Genomic DNA, 18,292 nt, shown 5'->3' with positions numbered 1-18,292 from the left:
TCAAACCAGATTTTTTTTAAAAATTATGTTTTGGTTCAGTGCCCATCCGGCAAAATCCATGATTTGCTTGGCACTGCAGCCTGCCCCTTGCCCTGCGCTGACCATCCAGCTCGTTTGGGAATGTTTACGTAGCTATTTGTAGCCCGAGTCACTTGGGGGCGCTGAGGCTCACTGCCATGGGGTTGTTTTTTGCAGGACAGATGTACCCTTTCCACGTTGCCTCTCAGGATGTGGATGGATGGGGGGGCCTAGGAGGTAGAGCGTCAGCCAGTGAGTCTGGAGACCAAAGTTCAATTCACTGTCCCTTGGGCAGATTACTTAGGCCATCTCGTGCCTCAGTTTCCCCATCTGTAAACGGGGGATACCCTTAAAGGGACGTTGGGAAATCCAGGAATCTGGAGGCATTTAGCACTGGGGGTACCTTGTTAGCCCAGAGATGCTATTTTTAAAATTGTGATTAAAAAATAAGAGTGAGGGATTTTTTAATTTGTTTCGAGGGGCCGGGGTGTCAGCCCGGGGGTCTGGAGGCTCCAGAGCAGATGCTGGCTGGGAGGCAGTGGCCCCATCCCACTTTCAGACCCCTTGGCCAAAGCGCCCTGTCCAGAGCCAGACGCAAGGGCGGATTTCCGCTCCAGTGGGCTGTCTGACCTGGGTGCTACCAAATGAGACCGAGGGGACCGGGCATTTGGGGTGCTGGGTCTGGGTCTCTGTTCCCCCTGCCAGTGTCAGACCCCCCTGAGCATCCTGACAGGCCACTAAATTCCTCATTTATCCCTTCTGCACTCCCCAGAGGCCTGCTGCCCATTTAGGACATCAGGGCCTGCCAGTTTAGCCCTCCCACCCCTCCGCACACATCCTGGCAGGCAAATCTTCCCTCCCAGCACCCCATGCTCTGGCTGCTAAATCTGGGCCCCTCCGTGACTTTGTGAAGGTGGAAGTAGAAGCACCAAGGAGTTAGCAGCAGAGCTGGGCAAATATCTGGGGGTTTTTGTTGTGCTGTCTCTTCTGAAACATCGGGGGAAAGAATTCACCGTGGTTCCACCCGAAACGAAAAACGTTCTGAAATTTCCAGCGACCCAAAAAAAAATGGGAGAAAAATTTCATTTGGGATGGGACAAAACATTTCGTTTTCGAGCTTTTCCATTTATTTCTTTTTTAAATAAAAGCAGAAAGTCATTTTGAATCGGAAAATTGAAACATTTTTGTTTTGAAGATGTCAACGCCTTTTGAATTTCAGGCATTTTTTTGGTTGGTTTTTTTTGACCAAAACAATTCAGTGAAATCGATGTTTCGATCGATCTGAATCTGTGGCTTGGGGCCAGAAAAGAAAAGAGACTATTTTTTTACCTAAAAATCTCACTCGGCTCTGATTAGCGGGGCCGTGTGTGCGGTTTTTATTTAATAGATCCCAAGGGACTGTTCTGATCATCTAATCTGAGCACCTGCATACGGCCATGTCAATACGGCACAGTTATGCCGACACAGCTGCGCCACCCACCGCAGCACGTCCGGGGAAGACGCTCTACGTGGCTGGAGAGCGCTGTCCCGTCGGTATGAAATAAAACATCCCCATGAGCGCCAGAAGCCCTGCTGCTGAGGGTGCCGTGCACACAAGTACTTATGTCGGTGTAACTTACGTCGCTCAGGGAGATGGTTTATTCACACCAACATAGATGTGGCCTAATGACACTGGCCCTAGGACTTCTCCCAAAGCACCTTGGAGAATACAGGCATTCATTCTAAGTGAATGCTCTATCATCTGAACTAATTACCCACCTGTTCGCCAGCTGTGGGCGCCTCCTTTGGCTTCCTGGGCACCCCCCGTGTGGCAGGCCAGAAGTGAAATTGCTCTGGGCATCTCTAGCCCTGATCCCATATATCCTGGCACCATTAACCCAGCGAATGGAGGCAGGAGGTGGGCGTGGGATATCCCAGCCTGGGAGACCAAGGGGCAGAATGCCAAGCCTAGCTAAGCCAGCCACCTGGCGCAGGCTGACAGGAGGCTGGACATAGGGCATCGAGGTCGGATGGAGTGGGGCCATGTGTTTTACGGGACGGCTGGGGGCCCGGCGTGTGGCAAGAGTAGCTGGGGGGCACAGGGCCAACCAGGGAATAGTGGGTGAGATTCATGCAAGCAGGATCCAGGAGTGTGTATGATGGGGGGGGGGGGGCTCAGTGGGGCAGCACATGGAGGAGGTGGGTCAGGAGTGCAGTGTTGCAGTGGGGCAGGGTTGGGTGCAAATGAGGGAGCAGGGCTGCCTGGTAGTGCAGTGGGTGGAGAGGGTGGCAGTGATTGGTCTGGTGGCTGGGAGTGAGGGATGAGTGGGGGTGGGAAGTCTGGTAGGGTACACATGGGGGAGGGGTGATTGGGGTACAGAGTTGGGGGGCAGGGGCGCTGCCTGCTGTGGTGGCTGGTTGAGTTGGGAAGATGGCAGGGGGAGAAAACTCCCCTCCACCCTCGCACTCTCTAACCTGGTGTGCGCCCCCCTTCCCCAGCCTGCAGGCCCTGCGGAAGGAGAAGTCCCGCAATGCCGCCCGCTCCCGGCGGGGCAAGGAGAACTTCGAGTTCTACGAGCTGGCCAAGATGCTGCCCCTGCCCGGTGCCATCACCAGCCAGCTGGATAAAGCCTCCATCGTCCGCCTCACCATCAGTTACCTCAAGATGCGCGACTTCGCCAGCCAGGGCGACCCCCCTTGGGCGCTGCGGCCCGAAGGGAGCCCCCCGCCTGGCCCCGCCGGCAAAGGTAAGAGCTGAAGGGGGGCGAGCGGAAGGAATCGGGGCTCCCCCCCACTGCGCTAACCTGCCCTACTATAAGGAATGATCCCCAAGCTGCAAGGACCCTCCTGGTGGTCAGTGCTGGAAAAATCCCCTATGGCTCATTAAGCAAAAAGGGATTATAGCCCATTTACTGTCTGATCTGTCCAGGGAGCTATTTACACTGACCGCCATCACCGTGGTATCTGATCCCCGTGATGCAGGGCCGGGCCATTGACTCCCTCAGACAGATGGGGGGGACCAGCCCTAAAGATGCGAAAATCATGGTTCAGACCCCCAAAAAATCATGAGCTTGGCTGGCCCCGAACCCATGAGATTATTAAGATCATCTTTAAAAGAAACAAGGTGGGTTTTCTTGCCTGTCTTTTGTTTAACTGCCTCTGCCCACCCCATGCACCGGTGACAATTACTGCTCAGAGAAGTTCTCCCCCACCCATCTGCCCTCCCCACATTAGTTCTGCCCCCAGCTCCACTGGCTCTGCCCCACATTTGAAACCCGGGAGAGTTAGGTGCCTGAAAACCTTTGGAGGATCTGGGTCTATGTTGACTCATCCAAGGACACACAAGAAGAAGGAATTGATTCCAAGGCTCGGCTAGCATCCTAGCCTCTGGCCATTCCTCCCCCCAGCTTTCTGCCCCAAAGGGCTTCTCAGCTAAACAGACAAGACAGACAGAGGCCCCGTGGGGAAAACAAAGGCCCAGGTTTGCCCATGGTCAGACAGCAGCAAGTCCATGGTCAAGCCAGCAATCAAATCCAGATCTCAGTCCAGGCACTGGCTCCAAAATATTCCCCTAGAGAAGTCACTCCATTAACTGCTAGCAGAAGTAGGTTCTCATCCTCGGTGTGGACTAACCACAGCAAATTTGGCCGACTCCTGGAAGTTCCTGATATGTGCCACCGTGGGCCCTAATGACTCCTCCATTCGCCCCCCAGCCCGCCCCACCTGTGTCCTATCGAAGGGCCATTGGCTGCTCCATTCCGACACACACGCGCGCTCCCTCGTACCCGGAGTGAACAGAAAATAGCATTGATTAGCCACGCAATAAATCACCATTTAAATAATGCAGCTTCCAAGCATGTAATTAAGCAAATTAACTGCCTCGGAAGAATACAGGCTTCCAGCGATTTCTGATTACTGTCATTACCCGCGGGGTAGTTATCAGGCAAATAACATGTGTTCCCTGAAATAGGGATAAACATCTGCCTATTGTTACGGGGGAGCTGGGAAGACCAGCCCCATGCTGTCCATCTTCCCCCGGAGACATTCACGCCCAGGCAGATTCCGACACACAGCCTGCTTAGTTTGCGTCTCCTTTGCTAGCTCCGTTGGCACGCAGAGCCAAAATCTGTTGGGAGAGGAATTATGATAATGATCAGCTTGGCGAGAGGATGCCAGGCGCCAGAGAACTCGAGCCGCGTTTGATATCGTTGCAGCTGGGCTTTTGGGGGGCAGGGGAAAGGGATGGCGGGTTGGGGAGTGGGGCCTAGGAGTTGGGGGTGGGAGGGGCAGTGGATCAGGATTCCTGGCTTCTGCTTCTGGTAGACAAGTATGATTTAAGAGTTAGAGCCAGGGGGCAGAGGGGACTGAGTCAGGATTGCTCGGAGAGGGAGCGTGAGCAAGGGTTTAGAGAAGGGTGGGAATCAGGACTCCTGGGTTCTACTCTCAGCTGTGATGCTGTATGACCTTGGTCAAGGTTACTCTAGCTATACCTGCCCCTGGGCTTCCATCTGCAAATGGTGTAAGGTGCTGCGTTATAGCGGCACAGCTTTTCTTGCAGGCTGTAATTGTGTGCGCAAGCCTCTATTTGCACCCTTTCTTGCATTAAAAGTGCTCTTCCTATTATGACTTGACCCCCATCAGTGCAGCATTTCCTCTCCTAAGTGTAGGAAACACCCCAGCCCATTCAAATACCATGGTGAACGTTGACTTTTAATATAAATAAATAAAGAATCCCGATTTCCTGACACTGTGTGAGCTGGAGAGCGGATTGGAGTGCTGCACAGAGGGTCAGTGACATTATTCCTGGTAGATAAACCTGAGGCGTAGGGTCACACCATGAGTCAGGGTTAGAACCCAGGAGTCCTGACTCTCTGAGCCATGCTTGTTTCATTAGAATACGTGTGACCTAGGCCAGTCATGCCGAGACGGTCCAGAATGCCCATACTACTTTTTTTTAGGACTGGTGCACGGATGTGGCTTTGTATAGTATACTACCTAGTGGTCATACAGCTCTTTTCAGCCGTTGATTTCCAAGCCTTATTCAAAGGAAGTCAGGCTCATTCTCCCCATTTTATGGGGAAACTGAGGCACAAAACCTGGCCGTGACCACCACCAGTTGGTCTTTCAGCTAAAGGCTTTTTTGTCGGAAAATACCAGTTGGTCAAAATGGGATGTTTCCGTGGGAAATTTTCAACAGACTTTTCTACTTGAAACATTTTTGGGGGGGAAAAAATTCAGAATCATCCGTGTTTCATTCTGCCAGTCTCAAAACGGAAAAATTCCAGTTTTCGACTTCGTGACTACTGTTTGTGTAGACATTTCAGCAAATGAGAATCTTTTTATTTAAATGCCTGAAATCAAAAAGAAACGTTTCCATTGACCGCAACTGAATTTCTTTCCTTTGATTTTTCGGTTTGTGAAAATGTTTGCGGTTTTGACTTTTCGTCCCGATTTGGGATGGGAAAAAGGTTTTGATATCTCACTACCAACTCTAGGAGAGACTTTGCACTGGCCAAGATGGGAGTAGACCCCATCCTGAGTCTCAGGCCAGGAACCCACCTACTAGGCCATACTGCCTTCCCTCTGTCTTAAAATGCCCCCACTGCTCTCAGCCTGTCTCAGAGTCCCCACAGAGACAGCAGGCCATTGCTGTTGCTTCCCACACCCCATCAGCTGGGGTCTGAGTGTTACTGCTGACCCCTTCTGGCGTTGCCATGACAGCATCACCTGGGCTCTTGACACTTGCATCCCCAGCGATGAGAGTGGAAACTCGCCCGCCCCTAGGGGACTAGGGGAGACTGCTGCCAGAATTCATAGCACTAGCTCCTCAAAGGTATTTGGCTACCTAAGGGAGTCAGTCACATAAATACCAAGGAGGATCCAGGCCCTTCCCACCGTGCCTGGGTGTAGCGATGGCCGTGTGTTTGAGCGACAGATGTACGCCGGCAGGGTCCTATCAAATTCACGGTCCGTTTTGGTAGATTTCACACTCATAGGACTTTAAAGATCTTACATTTCCTGGTTACAGAGGTTTAAATTTGAAATTTCATGGTGCTGTAATCGGGGGTCCTGACCCACAAGAGGGGTGTGTGGAGGGGGTCGTGGCACTGCCACCTTTACTTCTGCACTGGTGCTGCATTCAGAGCTGGGCTCCCAGCCAGCAGCCACGGAGCTTCCTGCAGCCGGGGGTGGTTCCCAGAGGTGGGTCTGACCCAGCCACGGAAGTGGCCCATGCAGGGGAAGAGGAAGTGTGGCTAGGCAGCAGGTCTGCAGAAGAGTACCAGGGTGTTACAGTGGATGAGAAGCTGGATATGAGTCAGCAGTGTGCTCTGGTTGCCAAGAAGGCTAAGGGCATATTGGGCTGCATTAGTAGGAGCATTGCCAGCAGATGGAGGGAAGTGATTATTCCCCTCTATTCCGCATTGGTGAGGCCGCATTTGGAGTATTATGTCCAGTTTTGGGCCCCCCCACTACAGAAAGGATGTGAACAAGTTGGAGAGAGTCCAGCAGAGGGCAACAAAATGATTAGGGGGCTGGAACACAAGACTTATGAGGAGGGGCTAAGGGAATTTGTTTAGTCTGCAGAAGAGAAGACTGAGGGGGGATTTGATAGCAGCCTTTAACTACCTGAAAGGGGGTTCCAGGGAGGATGGAGCTAGGCTGTTCTCAGTGGTGGCAGATGACAGAACTAGGAGCAATGATCTCAAGTTGCAGTGGGGGAGGTCTAGGTTGGATATTAGGAAAGTTTTTCACTAGGAGGGTGGTGAAGCACTGGAATGGGTTACCTGGGGAGGTGGTGGAATCTCCATCTTTAGAGGTTTTTAAAGGTGCGGCTTGACAAAGCCCTGGCTGGGATGATTTAGTTGAGGTTGGTCCTGCTTTGAGCAGGGGGTTGGACTAGATACCTCCTGGGCTCCCTTCTAACCCTCAGCTTCTAGGATTCTATGGCCTGTCTCTCCCCAGCCCAGCCAGGACTAGCAGCTGGAGCCCAGCACAAGGTAGGCGAATCCAGCCAGGGCATTCCAACAGCTGCGGACCCAGCACTTAGAAGGCGCTTTGGGCTGGCTGGGTGTATGTGTGGGAAGGTGGACCCCCAGATGCCCTGGACAGTTGTCCACATTGCCCACCTAGGAGACTGGCCCTGCTCCCTGCAAAAAAGTGATGCCCCCCTCCCTACCCCCCATGCCACTCTCACTTCTGGGCTGCTGCTGGCAGCAGGGTTGCCAACTTCATAATATTTAAAAACCGGACACTCCAGTAGGAATGCTGGAACCTTCCCCGCCCCACCTCTTCTCCCCATGGCCCCACCCCTGCCCCACCTCTGTCTCCAGAGGGCCCCCCCATTCGCTCCTCTTCCCCGTTCCCACCCATGCTCTCCTCCTGTGCCCAGGCTGAGAGGGACTCACCTACACAGCTGGGGCTGGGAGCTGCTGCTTCCTGAGTAGGGGCTGGCGTGGGTGATGACCCAGCACCTCTCCACTCTTCTGCCTGCAGTAACTGGACTTTGGGTGTCCGCTCAGTAGATCTGATTAGATACTTTTCGATCGCATTTTCCAGTTGAAAACCTGGCACCTGGCCGCCCTAGTGGGCGGTGGCATTACCTCCAGATCTGGGTGCCCGGCTAGCAGCTCCCACCCTCCAGCCACCCTGCTCTGAAGGCAGTGCAGAAGTAAGGGTGGCCACACCATGACCCCCTACAATAGCCACATTTCACAGGGGAGACCAGATTTCCCGGTCCATGATGCATTTTTCGCAGCCATGAATTTGGTAGGGCACCACACATGAGACGTAACATGACTCCCAGTCCCTTCTGCTTTCCATACCTGCATGGCCTCAATTTCCTTCCTCCTCTAGGGACCGGATCATCTCTCACAGCCCTGGCTTTGATAGTTGCTTTGGTCCTAGCGTAACACAGCCCCCTCTTCCTTCTCACATAAAGCTGTCGGCCTGCACCATTTCGCCTGCTAATTAACATCTTTGACCTGGGGCCAATTTCCTAATCAGTTGCATTAGTGAAATTAGCAGCATTTATGCTGACAGCAAAAGTCTTCCAGGCTTAACCAGGGAAAATATTAAGGTCACATTGATTAATAATCAGCAGTTTATTAAACATCTGCAGAGAGCCCAATTGCTCAATTTGCTCCTAATTTGACAGCAAAGGCAGCCGGATTTCCCTGAGTCATCCAGCAACCCAAGGCTCAGCTGAATTCTGGAAAGAAAAATCCAGCAAGATGCTACCAGTTTTTGGAGTCTGTCTCCAGGGTTTGAAAATGGGCCTGCTGGTGGGGTTGGGAGTCTGGACTCCTGGGTTCTGTTCCCACATTCGGGAGGGAAGTGGGATCTAGTGGGTTTGGAGCGGGCTTGGGTGTCAGGACGATAGGGTTCCGGATTCAGATCTGGGAGGGCAAGGGGAGTTTTCCTTCTCTGTAGCCGCGAGAGGAGGAGTCAGATTTCAAAGGCCAAGATTTTCAGAAATGGCTAGAGATTTTGGGTGCCCAACATGAGACGCTTTTAAAAGGAGGTCTGGTTTTCAGAACGTGCTGATCTCTGACAACCAGTCTCTTCTGGGTAAGGGGTTTCAGGCCCCCAAAGTGAATAGTCACTTTGGAAACCATTAACCCCTGGGTAAAACATGACTGGCTCTTGTGTGTACCTGTGCACATGCCCTCTGCTGGATGGAATCAGAACTTCTCAACTCTGTGTCATAGACCCCTATACTGCTAACAGCTAATGGCGATTCTCCTTTAGCTCAAGTGGCAGGGGCTGGGCTTGTGAAGCGGGAAGATCTGAGTTCTAGTGCAGCCTTGAAGTTGCTTGCAGATGCTTGTAAAGCACTATTAGTGTCCTGATGTGCAGAGATCTGCATTGTACTGTTTAGCAGAAGAGACTGAACAATTTATATATTGAAAGTGGCTGGGGAGGTGGTGGAACAGAGATTGTGTCTGTCTCTGAAATAGCCCGCATCACCTCCCCACAGTATCTCAGCACCTCTCACTCTTTAATGTATTTAACGTCACAACACCTCTGTGGTGCAGGGCAGAGCTATTATCCCCATTGTACGGATGGGGAAACTGAGGCACAGAGCGGCTAACTGACTTACCCAAGATCACACAGGAAATCTGTGGTGGAGCAGGGGATTGAACTCATGTCTCTCAAATCCTAGAGTAGTACCTTAAAGACTGGACAATCCTTCATAGTTGTACCAGACTGAATGTACATGATCTCATCTCATCTTAGAAGCTAAACTGCCCTGGGCCTGGCTAGTACTTGGCTGGGAAACCACCTGGGAATCCCAGGTGCTATAGGCAGCCTTTCTTTCTGGACCATCCTTCCTCTTAACACGACATTTGGCCATGAACCTTAAAGGTGGGAAGAAGTGTGGTCTACTGGATAGAGCACAGACTCAGGACACTTCAGTTTTGTTCCCAGTTCTGCCATTGGCCTGCTGGGTATCCCTAAGCAAGTCACTGCCCCGCTCTGTGCCTCAGTTTCCCCAGCTGTAAAATAGGGAGAATGAAACCACCCTCCTCTGTAAAGCACTTTGAGATCAACAGATGAAAAAAGCTCGATAGTATTTAATATTAACTAATTTCAAGCCCAAATTTGCATCTGTGGAACTCATGGCCACAAGGGAAGCTACAAGCACCGCAGGAATCGGAAAAGGATTTCAATGGGTAATCAGAAGATTCTGAGGTAAATGCCAAGAGTCAAAGGGGGAAAATAATCCCAGGGCATAATTCATTGTTGCTCTGCACTTTGCATGGTGGTTTCCACAAGTGCAAAAGTGGGTGTGAATGGCTGCTGCTTTGCACTGCTGTGAATGACCACCCCGGGAGCAGGGCCGTGAAGAATGGGGGTCCCAAGAGCTTTGGAAGGGATATAAATCCTCATGTTCCAGGGAGCCACCTGCTAAGTGTTGAGGGTCAGGAAGGTAGTTTCCGTGGAGGCAGGTTACCCCATCACTACAGCGGTTTTTGTGACTTGCTTTAAAGCAGATGGTACTGGCCATGTCCGAGATGGGATACTGGGCTAGACTGGTCTGATACAGTCTCGCAATGGTTCTGTTCCCTGCTGTGCTGGACAGCCCCCTGGGATAACCAGGAAGTGAAACAGACTAGAGACAAAGTGAAACTGAGTAGCTTTAATGGACTTGTCTTGAAGGTGGGAAAAGGGTGTGTTTGTCGGGGGAAGAGATAAATGCCTCTGTCTCATTGCTCATTCTAACCCACCAGATTTAAGAGGCTGACTGAGATCCGGTGGGTAGAAACTGAAATGAGACACATTCAGGCTGGAAATAAGATGCAAATTTTTAACAGCGAGGGGTAATTAACCATTGCAACCAACTGACCCAGGGACGGGTGGAATCTCCGTCCCTTGGAGTCCAGATTGGATGCCTCTTTCTAAAAACCACGTTCTAGTTCAGCCACCAGACAGGGGCTGGATGCAGGAAGGGCTGAGCGAGATTCTCTGGTCTGGGTTCTGCGGGAAGCCAGCTTTAGGCCCAGCCAGCAGTGGGGGAGAGTTGGAGCAAGAGGAAAAGCCGAGGCCTCACAAGCAACAGAGTCCAACCTCCCTGGGGAACGAGTCACCTCGTTCCCTTTGCTTAATGGCCAGGCTAGATGGCCACAGGCATCGGAGGAGATGTGGTTCAGCAGGAGGCATCTGGAGGAAGGCAGAATAGTGGCTGCACAGCCTGGCTTGGGAGAATTCTTCCTTGAGTCGGATGAAGCTGCATCCCTGATAGAGTGAAGGAGCTGGTGGCAGGGAGGGGGACGTGGCAGGATCCAAGGACAGATAAGTGTGTGTGTGGGGATCACGCAGAGCCTTTCAGGGGAACATGCATTTCATGGCAAGGTCGCCACCCCACTTGGCACTGATCACCTCAAACGCCTTGTTGGCAGCCTCAGGGGAGAGGCTCCGAGCTGGATCGACCAACGAGCTGTGCTGACCCAGGTAGGCTGGGCGGCCCAAGAGAGCCATATCCCGTGCTGGTGCTGATGTCTCATTGAGGGTTAACGGCTGCGCAGCTGCTGGGGAAGGGGGGGCTGGCCAGAGGTATCTTCTGCTCTGAGCTTGTAGGAGGATTGGATCGTGTTTTCTTTTCCCTCCCAGGCGGACACGTTACTTTAAAAAACCCATGCGGGTTGCCTTGTAAAGATGAATTGCGGAGACCTGGCCCAGATCCAGGCCCCATTACCAGCCTCTCAATCTAATTGACCCAGATTGTCCCCGCGGCTTGACGCAAGACATTCCCCCCTCCCTGCCCCCAGCATCTCCGAAGCAAGACTCATGTCTGCGTCGTCCAAGTGGGCGCGCGGGGAGGAAGAGCCTGTGCTAGAAGCACAAGATGCAAAGCCCCTGGGCCTGGTTCATTTTGCACCTTGCATCATCTGCACCAGGGCAATGTAAGTGCACATTGGGGCCATTCTGATTTAGTAGTGCACTGCAGTGGTGCAAAGAACGGTGCAAGGTTCCAGATCCAGAGGGACCCTCCCAATGCAGGGCACCAGAGGATTGAATGCAGGGGGCTAAAGGTTAGAGGTGCTGCCTCCCTTCCTCTTCTAGGGCTGCAGAGTGCCGGAGAATCTGCTCCCCCACCCCCAATCTATATAGAATAGAGGCTGCGGAACAAGCATTCGGCTAGGATGCTTTGATTCTATGATACACACATTCCTGCCACCTCACAGCACCTTACCTCCACAGACAGCAGTCCTCCGGATGTATTCTGAGTAGATCTGGGGGTGCGGGGGTGGGGAGGGGGAATGTCAACCAAAATTTTTTTCAGCCAAAAAGGCGGATTCGGTGAAACCGGAACGTTGTGTGAATTCTTGTCAGTTCCACCCAATTGTTTCAGCTGAAAGAAACCCTAAACAAGCAGCCAAAAAGTCAAAACTTCTTTTGGTTTTGTCAAAGAAATGGTCTTTATTAGACAATGGAAACTGTTTATGAAACCAGTGGAAACGTTTCCTTCGACCCGAAACGAAATTATTTTGTTTTTTTACTTTTCCGTTTGCTGAAAATTTTCATTTTTGATCCCACAGGGAGGTTTTTTTGTTTGTTTAATTGGTGCCAAAAATCAGTTCTTGGCCCAGCTCTGTTTCCAAGCGCTTGTGGAGGGGGGTGGCAGGCCGCTAGTGGACGTTGATGTTTGGAGGCGTGGCACAGGGAGTGGCTTCAGTGAGAACTGCCCGTGGGTGCCTCCTAGGGCTAAGACAACTGACTACTCCGTCTCCTTCCGCTCTCATTGCTGCAGGTCTGCCAAGAGTTTGGGAGCAGGATTTTAAGGCAGTTTACCCATTTGCTCGTCTCCCTGTGAGCTGCAGTGCCTTTTGGCTGTGCTGAGTTAGGAACACGTTTATCGCCAGGCTGGATCGGAGATGAGGCCCATCTAGCCTGGTGTCCCATCTCCAACAGTGGCCTGCACCGGTCGCTTCAGAGGAAGGGGTATGAACCCCACAGCTGCAGATTTTGGATACGCTGCCCCCCACATTCCTAGATGCATAGATTCCAAGGCCAGACCGAACCATTGTGATCATCTGGTCTGACCCGCTGTATAGCACCATCCAGCGAACTGCCCCCACATAATCCATAGAGCAGGTTGCTAAGAAAAACGTCCCATCTATGATCCCATCTAGTCCATGAGGATAGACCAGAGAACTGCCCTGAATTCATTCTTGTTTGAACTAGACAAGATCTTTTTAACACACGTCCCATCTTGAATTAAACGTTGCCAGGGATGGAGAATCCACCACCACCCTTGGTAAATTGTTCGAAGGGTTAATTACTCTCACTGCTAAAAATGTACACCTTACCAAGAGTCATGGCAATGTTTAATTCAAGATGGGACGTGTGTTAAAAAGATCTTGTCTAGTTCAAACAAGAATTAATACAGGGTAGTTTTCTGGCCTATCATCAGAGACTATATGATCGCAGTGATCCCGTCTGGCTTTGTGATTTATGATTTACATTAGGTCTCCTCCTAATCTCTAACAGATTGGTTTAAGTCCTGATGCAGGATGTTTAATAGCCCTTCCAAGATTGTTGTTAACATGAACTGTCATAGCTCTGAATACTGTTGCTCTCTGTTAGGGTGACCAGATAGCAAGTATGAAAAATCGGGACTGGGGTGGGGGTAATAGGCACCTATATTAAAAAAAAAAAAAAAAAAAGCTCTGAATATCTGGACTGTCCCTATAAAATCAGGACATATGGTCACCCTACTCTCTGTAGAAACACCCAGTGCCTTTCTGTGTCTCACTCATGTTGGCTGTTGGCTTGTTTTGGATTTTTTACAGTTCTTCATCTGCTGTCTTGGGGGTCTGTCCCCAGCTCTCTGAGGGAAGAGGGGGTCAAGTGGCTAGAGACAGAGCCTGAAACTTAGGAGTCCTGAGTTATATTCCTGGCCCTAGGGTGGTAGAGTGGACTAATGGTTGGAGCAGAGCTTGGGGGACAGGAATTCAGGACTCCTGGGTTCTATTTCCAGCATTGGTCGGGGAAGTGAGTTCTAGTGGGTTAGTGCAGTGGGTGGGATTCAGGACTCCTGGGTTCTGTCCCCAGCTCTGGGAGGGAAGTGTTGTCTAGCAGTTAGAGCAGCAGCCTAGGAGTCAGGACTCCTGGGTTCTAGTCCTACCTCTGCTACAGACTCACGGAGTGAGTTGCTGTCAGTGGGAGGTGGAGTGGAACTGGTCTCCTAGAGGTGAACGGCTCTTTGTTCTCCGAGCCACCCAGTTTCCCAGCCTCCTCTTTCCCGGATACCTGTTGAAACCTTCTTTGTCTCACTGTCCCCTGTCCAATCTGGGCTGTGGCAACAACGAAGCTTTTGTCACTTACCCGCAGCCTGGTAAATATTGTTCCTTATCCCGTGGGTCACCACAACCTGGCTGGCTAAGATCAGTGTTCTCAGAACACCTGCTTCCTTCCTTCCTTCGGAAAGACACACTGCATGTCCCAGAAAGGTCCTCGAGGGCTTTCTAGACCAAGTCTTCCTTTGCTATCACAGACGGGCATTCTGCAGCCAGTTACCAACTGGAGGACTATGGCGAGTAGGACTCCTGGGTCCTATTCCCATTTCTGGGAAGGATGACAGTAGCTAAGCAAGGGGAGGCTGGGAGTCAGGACTCCTGGGTTCTAGTCCTAGTTTTGGGAGGAGCGTGGTGTTTAGGATTCAGGACCCCGGGTTCTATAAGAGTCAGAGAGTTTAAGGCCAGAAGAGACCACCAGGTCATCTGGTCTGATCTCCCGTATATCACAGCCAGCACACTCACACTAAACCCAACAACTGAAATTAGATCCAACTCTTCCAGCCCACCGGAGACGGTACTATTATGTGCCAGAGGCAGAGAATAGAAAGGACCAAGGTGCCTTGATACCCAGCTGTGAGAAAATGTGGTCTATTAGTTAGAGCTGGGGGCCGGGGGTGTTAGGTGTCAGGACTCCTGGGTTCTATCCCTGGCTCTGGGAGAGAAGTGTGGTCTAATGGTGGAAGCAGAGGACTGGGGACCCAGCTTCCAGAAAAGCAGGGAGAGATCAAGTCTGTGTGTGCCCAGGCTTGTGGTCTGATTTCAATCCCACCAGTCAGTGGTCTGACTTCGATCGCAGCGGTTTATCTTACGGGCTGCACATCTGTGATGCTTCTTTTCAGCTGGAGCGAGGGGAGAATTAGCCAGAGCCGAATGGCAGGGATGGACTCTATGGGCCCTTTGGCCGGGCGGGGTTTGTACGGTGGGATTCCTGTGCAGAGCCGGGCACAGATTCACCAGGGCTTCCCCTTGGAGACCTCTCTGCCTCTGGGTGGAGTGTGCAAGCCAAGGGGCAGTTTTTAACAGCTGGGCAGAGGGCCGCTTAGGGCAGGAAATGAACATGACCATTGCCAGGGAGGACAGCGTGGGAGAGCAGAACTGCACTTTGGCCATGATCCGGGGGCTCTTGCAAATGGACTGTGGGCTGCACAGACCCACACTGGGGCATTGGGGTCAGCACTGGCTGAGAGGGGAAAACGCCCCCTACAGAGCCCTCAACCCGCTCCTGGCAGCGCAGCACCCCCTAGTGTCGCACGGGGGCATTGGAGCCCGCCCTGGCTTGGAAAGGAAAGTGACTTCTACTATGTCCCTTGCACTGCTCCGTGCAGTTCAACGCCCATTGGGGCACGGCTCAGCAATCCCTTAGAGGATAGAGCCACCTCCTGCTGGGTCACCCACTGCTCCCTGCAGCAGCATGCGTTTCCCCTGGGCTGTTTCCCGGCTAAGAACGCGCCAGTTAGGCTGTGAGAACAGCTTCACAGTGCGATGGGTGTGCGTGAGATGAGACGGTTGGCAGCGTGTGGGCACTGGGGCGAGCTGGCGACAGCGGCTCCCGAGCGCTGGTGTCACACTACAGAAAGTCAATCCGTGCCCCGTGCGTGTGTGTGTGTGTGTGTGTGTGTGCGTGTGTGTGCGTGCGCACGTGTGGGGGGAGGGGTGATAACTGGATCTTCAACCCTGGGAAAGGGGGTTGCGCCCAGGAGACCTACGAAGGGCTCATGAACTTGGTGAATGGAAGTGGGTGGGGCAGAAAAATTGCCTGTGCATCCAGTGACCTCGACGCTTTGAACAGAGCTGGACAAATAGCGACGGAAGAGATTATGGAATCAAATCCCCGAGGTTGGCTTGCCGTGAATCCCAGGGGTTCAGCCAGATCCCCCCTGCCTCCACTCCCCCAGCTTTGAGCAGAGAAGGCGTCACAGCTCCCCAGCCTGGCTAGCAATCTAAACTTGCCCACAGGAGGTTCATTTGGGTGGGCCAGTCCCTGAGGAAGGGAAGGGAGGGTGAAGAGAGCCGGATGATGCCTTGGTAATGCAGGAGAGGTTTCTAACGCATTCCGAGGCGTGATGGTACAATGCATCACTCCATAGGCCTGATTCAAAGGCCCCTTTTGACTTTCTGGCAGTGTTGTTGGGGCCTTAAAGTGGCCTTAAATGACCCTTGCCCCCACCCTGCATATGATAATCAGCCCCAAAAAGTCTAAGGCAGAAGGGATCATTTAGATCATCTAGTCTGACCTGCAGAACCCAGGCCAGAGAATCCACCTAGCGATACCTGCATTCGGCCCAGATTTGTGGTCGCGCTAGCTCGATCTCGTTACAAAGAGATACCTGATCTCGATGGAAAGACACCGAACGAGGGAGCATCCACCCTGAGCCTGGGGCATTTGTTCCACTGGTTACTCCCCGTCCCCGTTTGCACCTCTGTTTCTAGTCTGCGTTCAGCCCCCAGCCGTCAGCTTTTGTTCTGCCTTTGTCCACTCAATCTTAGCGCCCTCCCTTGTCAGAAATCCTCTCTGGATGCAGGTGCTTGCAGCCCGCCATCAGGTCGCCTTCTCAGGTTTGCGTGAGGCAGATTTTCTGGTCCTCTTGCATACGGAGCCGTGAGGCGTGAACCTCGTGCTCTGAATGCAAGGCTGGCTGCAGTGGATCGAAGCATTCAATGGATAAAAATATCTTGCATTGTTTAGCAGACACCAGCTCTTTCTCAGCTAACAGCTGCACCCTGAATAGGGGGCTGGCTGGCTCAGGAGATCGGCAGCGAGATGGTGAAGTGCCCAGTTAGTTAGCAGCAGGGTGGGTCTGTCGCTGAGAGCTCTGGCCATTTTGATGGCCTGCGTGAAATGAATTTGAGGGGGCGTCTCAGCAGGGCAGTACAATCTGCCACCACTGTTGGCATTAACTGGCCCCCTTGTCTGGTAGCTTCGGCAGTGAAACTGTTAGGGACCGGGGTGTGGGTGGTCATGCCTAGTGGTTGGAGCAGGAGTAGCCGGGCGTCAGAGCCAGGGTTGCAACTGGAGTCAGGAACTGGGAGCGGGAGCCCAGGGGTCATCGGCCTGGTGCCAGTCAAGGGTCAGAGCCGAGATCAGGAATTGGAGCCGAGGGTCAGAAGCGGGTCACCTGGAGTGAGCCGTGACCGTCAGGGCTGGGAACAAGCAGTGCTGGAGCCATCGCAACCACTGCCCTGCAGGTGCTGCTGATCTCAAGGGCAGCGCTGCTAGTCCCCTCAACCAGGCAGTCTGCTGGGCCAGCCAGGTGGCTGAAATGGGGCCTCGCTGCGCTCATTAGATGGCCGGGGATAAAGCGGCCGGTCGACAGACTAGCTGCAGGTCCTTAGTCCGGACAGACTCCCAGTACTGAAAGGGTGGCAGAGCTGGGCCTGCATTCTCGCCCCTGCGGCCCACTGCACCGCATCCAAATGCCCGTGAATTCAGTGGACGCTGGAGGGAGCTTTCCATGCTGCAGCCTTATATGCTGGCTCCGTTCTGTGGATACATCCATTTTAAGGCTAGAAGGGACCATTCGATCTTCTGATCTCCCGTATAACATGAGCTACAAAAGAGCTTCACCCGGTTACCTTTGCAGTGAGCCCCGTCACTGATGTCGAACTAAAGCATCTTCCAGAAAGGCAGCCCGTCTGGATCTGGAGCCATCAAGAGACGGCGAGCCACCACTCCCCCGAGGCATTCGTTCTGATGGATAATTGCCCTCCCTGTTTAAATCGTGTGTCCTTTTTCTTGCCCGAGTTTGTCTGGCTTTAGCTTCCAGCCACTGGTTCTTGCTCTGCCTTTCTCTGCTAGATTGCAGAGCCCAGTAGTCCCCGGGGTTATTCTCCCGCGAAGGTACTGATACCCTGGAATCAGGTCGCCTTGGGATCTGCCTTTTGATTTGAGCTCTGTCAGTCTCTGCATTTTTCCACTTCCTTTTAAAAACATGGACACCAGAACTGGATTCCAGCATCAGTCGGTCGTACCCTAGACCGAGGGGAATCACCTCCTTGTGCTGCCTGACTGCTCCCCTGGTCCTTCAGGCATCCAAGCAGCAGCATTTTGCTGCAGAATCGCACTGGGAGGTTATGACCGTTGCTGGTCCATCTAAGAGTCTCTGCTTTCCTGGGGCCTTTGTTCCTAGCTGTAGGACTTACGTGGAGGGTGCCCAGGAGCGGCACTGGTGGATCCGGCTGCATTTTACAAGCACTGAACTCTGCTTTGAAGGAGAAGTGACTGGTTTTATCTGCTGCCCAAGCCGGGTCCAATCTGTGATACCCCAGCTGGAGAGTTCAGGTTTGTGAGACCTGAGGTTTAGTTCTGGCTCTGCCACTGAGCTGCTGGCCTTAGGCAAGTCACGTCACTGCCCCGTGCCTCAGTTTCCCTGTCTACAAAATGAGGATAATGATACTGGCTGCCTTTCTAAAGTGCTTTGAGATCTGCTGGTGAGAAGCACGATATAAGAGCTCAGGGTTATCATCTGTGTTTAGGGGCCTCAGTATTTAGAAGG

The 18,292-nt window shown here is 52.5% G+C and overlaps 1 protein-coding gene and 1 long non-coding RNA gene across 2 annotated transcripts in view; one reads left to right on the top strand and one right to left on the bottom strand.

Annotated features, from left to right (window-relative positions):
• NPAS1 (neuronal PAS domain protein 1) overlaps positions 1–18,292 on the top strand; it is a 103,177-nt gene that overhangs the window by 24,829 nt on the left and 60,056 nt on the right. Inside the window, exon 3 of the mRNA XM_067557329.1 lies at positions 2,497–2,744. Within this exon, the coding sequence (XP_067413430.1) occupies positions 2,497–2,744 (248 nt within the window). The remainder of the gene's footprint in view (positions 1–2,496; positions 2,745–18,292) is intronic.
• On the bottom strand, positions 3,400–7,967 carry LOC137159123 (uncharacterized). The gene is made up of 2 exons (XR_010921535.1): positions 7,821–7,967; positions 3,400–4,123 (listed from the first exon to the last, which is right to left on the bottom strand). It is a non-coding gene; the product is annotated as an uncharacterized lncRNA (long non-coding RNA).

The sequence above is a fragment of the Emydura macquarii genome, unplaced genomic scaffold (assembly GCF_026122565.2).
Source record: "Emydura macquarii macquarii isolate MOO-44397 ecotype Brisbane River unplaced genomic scaffold, CSIRO-AGI_Emac_v2 contig_1790, whole genome shotgun sequence".
Classification (NCBI taxonomy): domain Eukaryota; kingdom Metazoa; phylum Chordata; order Testudines; family Chelidae; genus Emydura; species Emydura macquarii.
The sequence above is the reverse complement of the archived record's forward strand: the minus strand, read 5'-3'. Positions and strand labels throughout refer to the sequence as shown.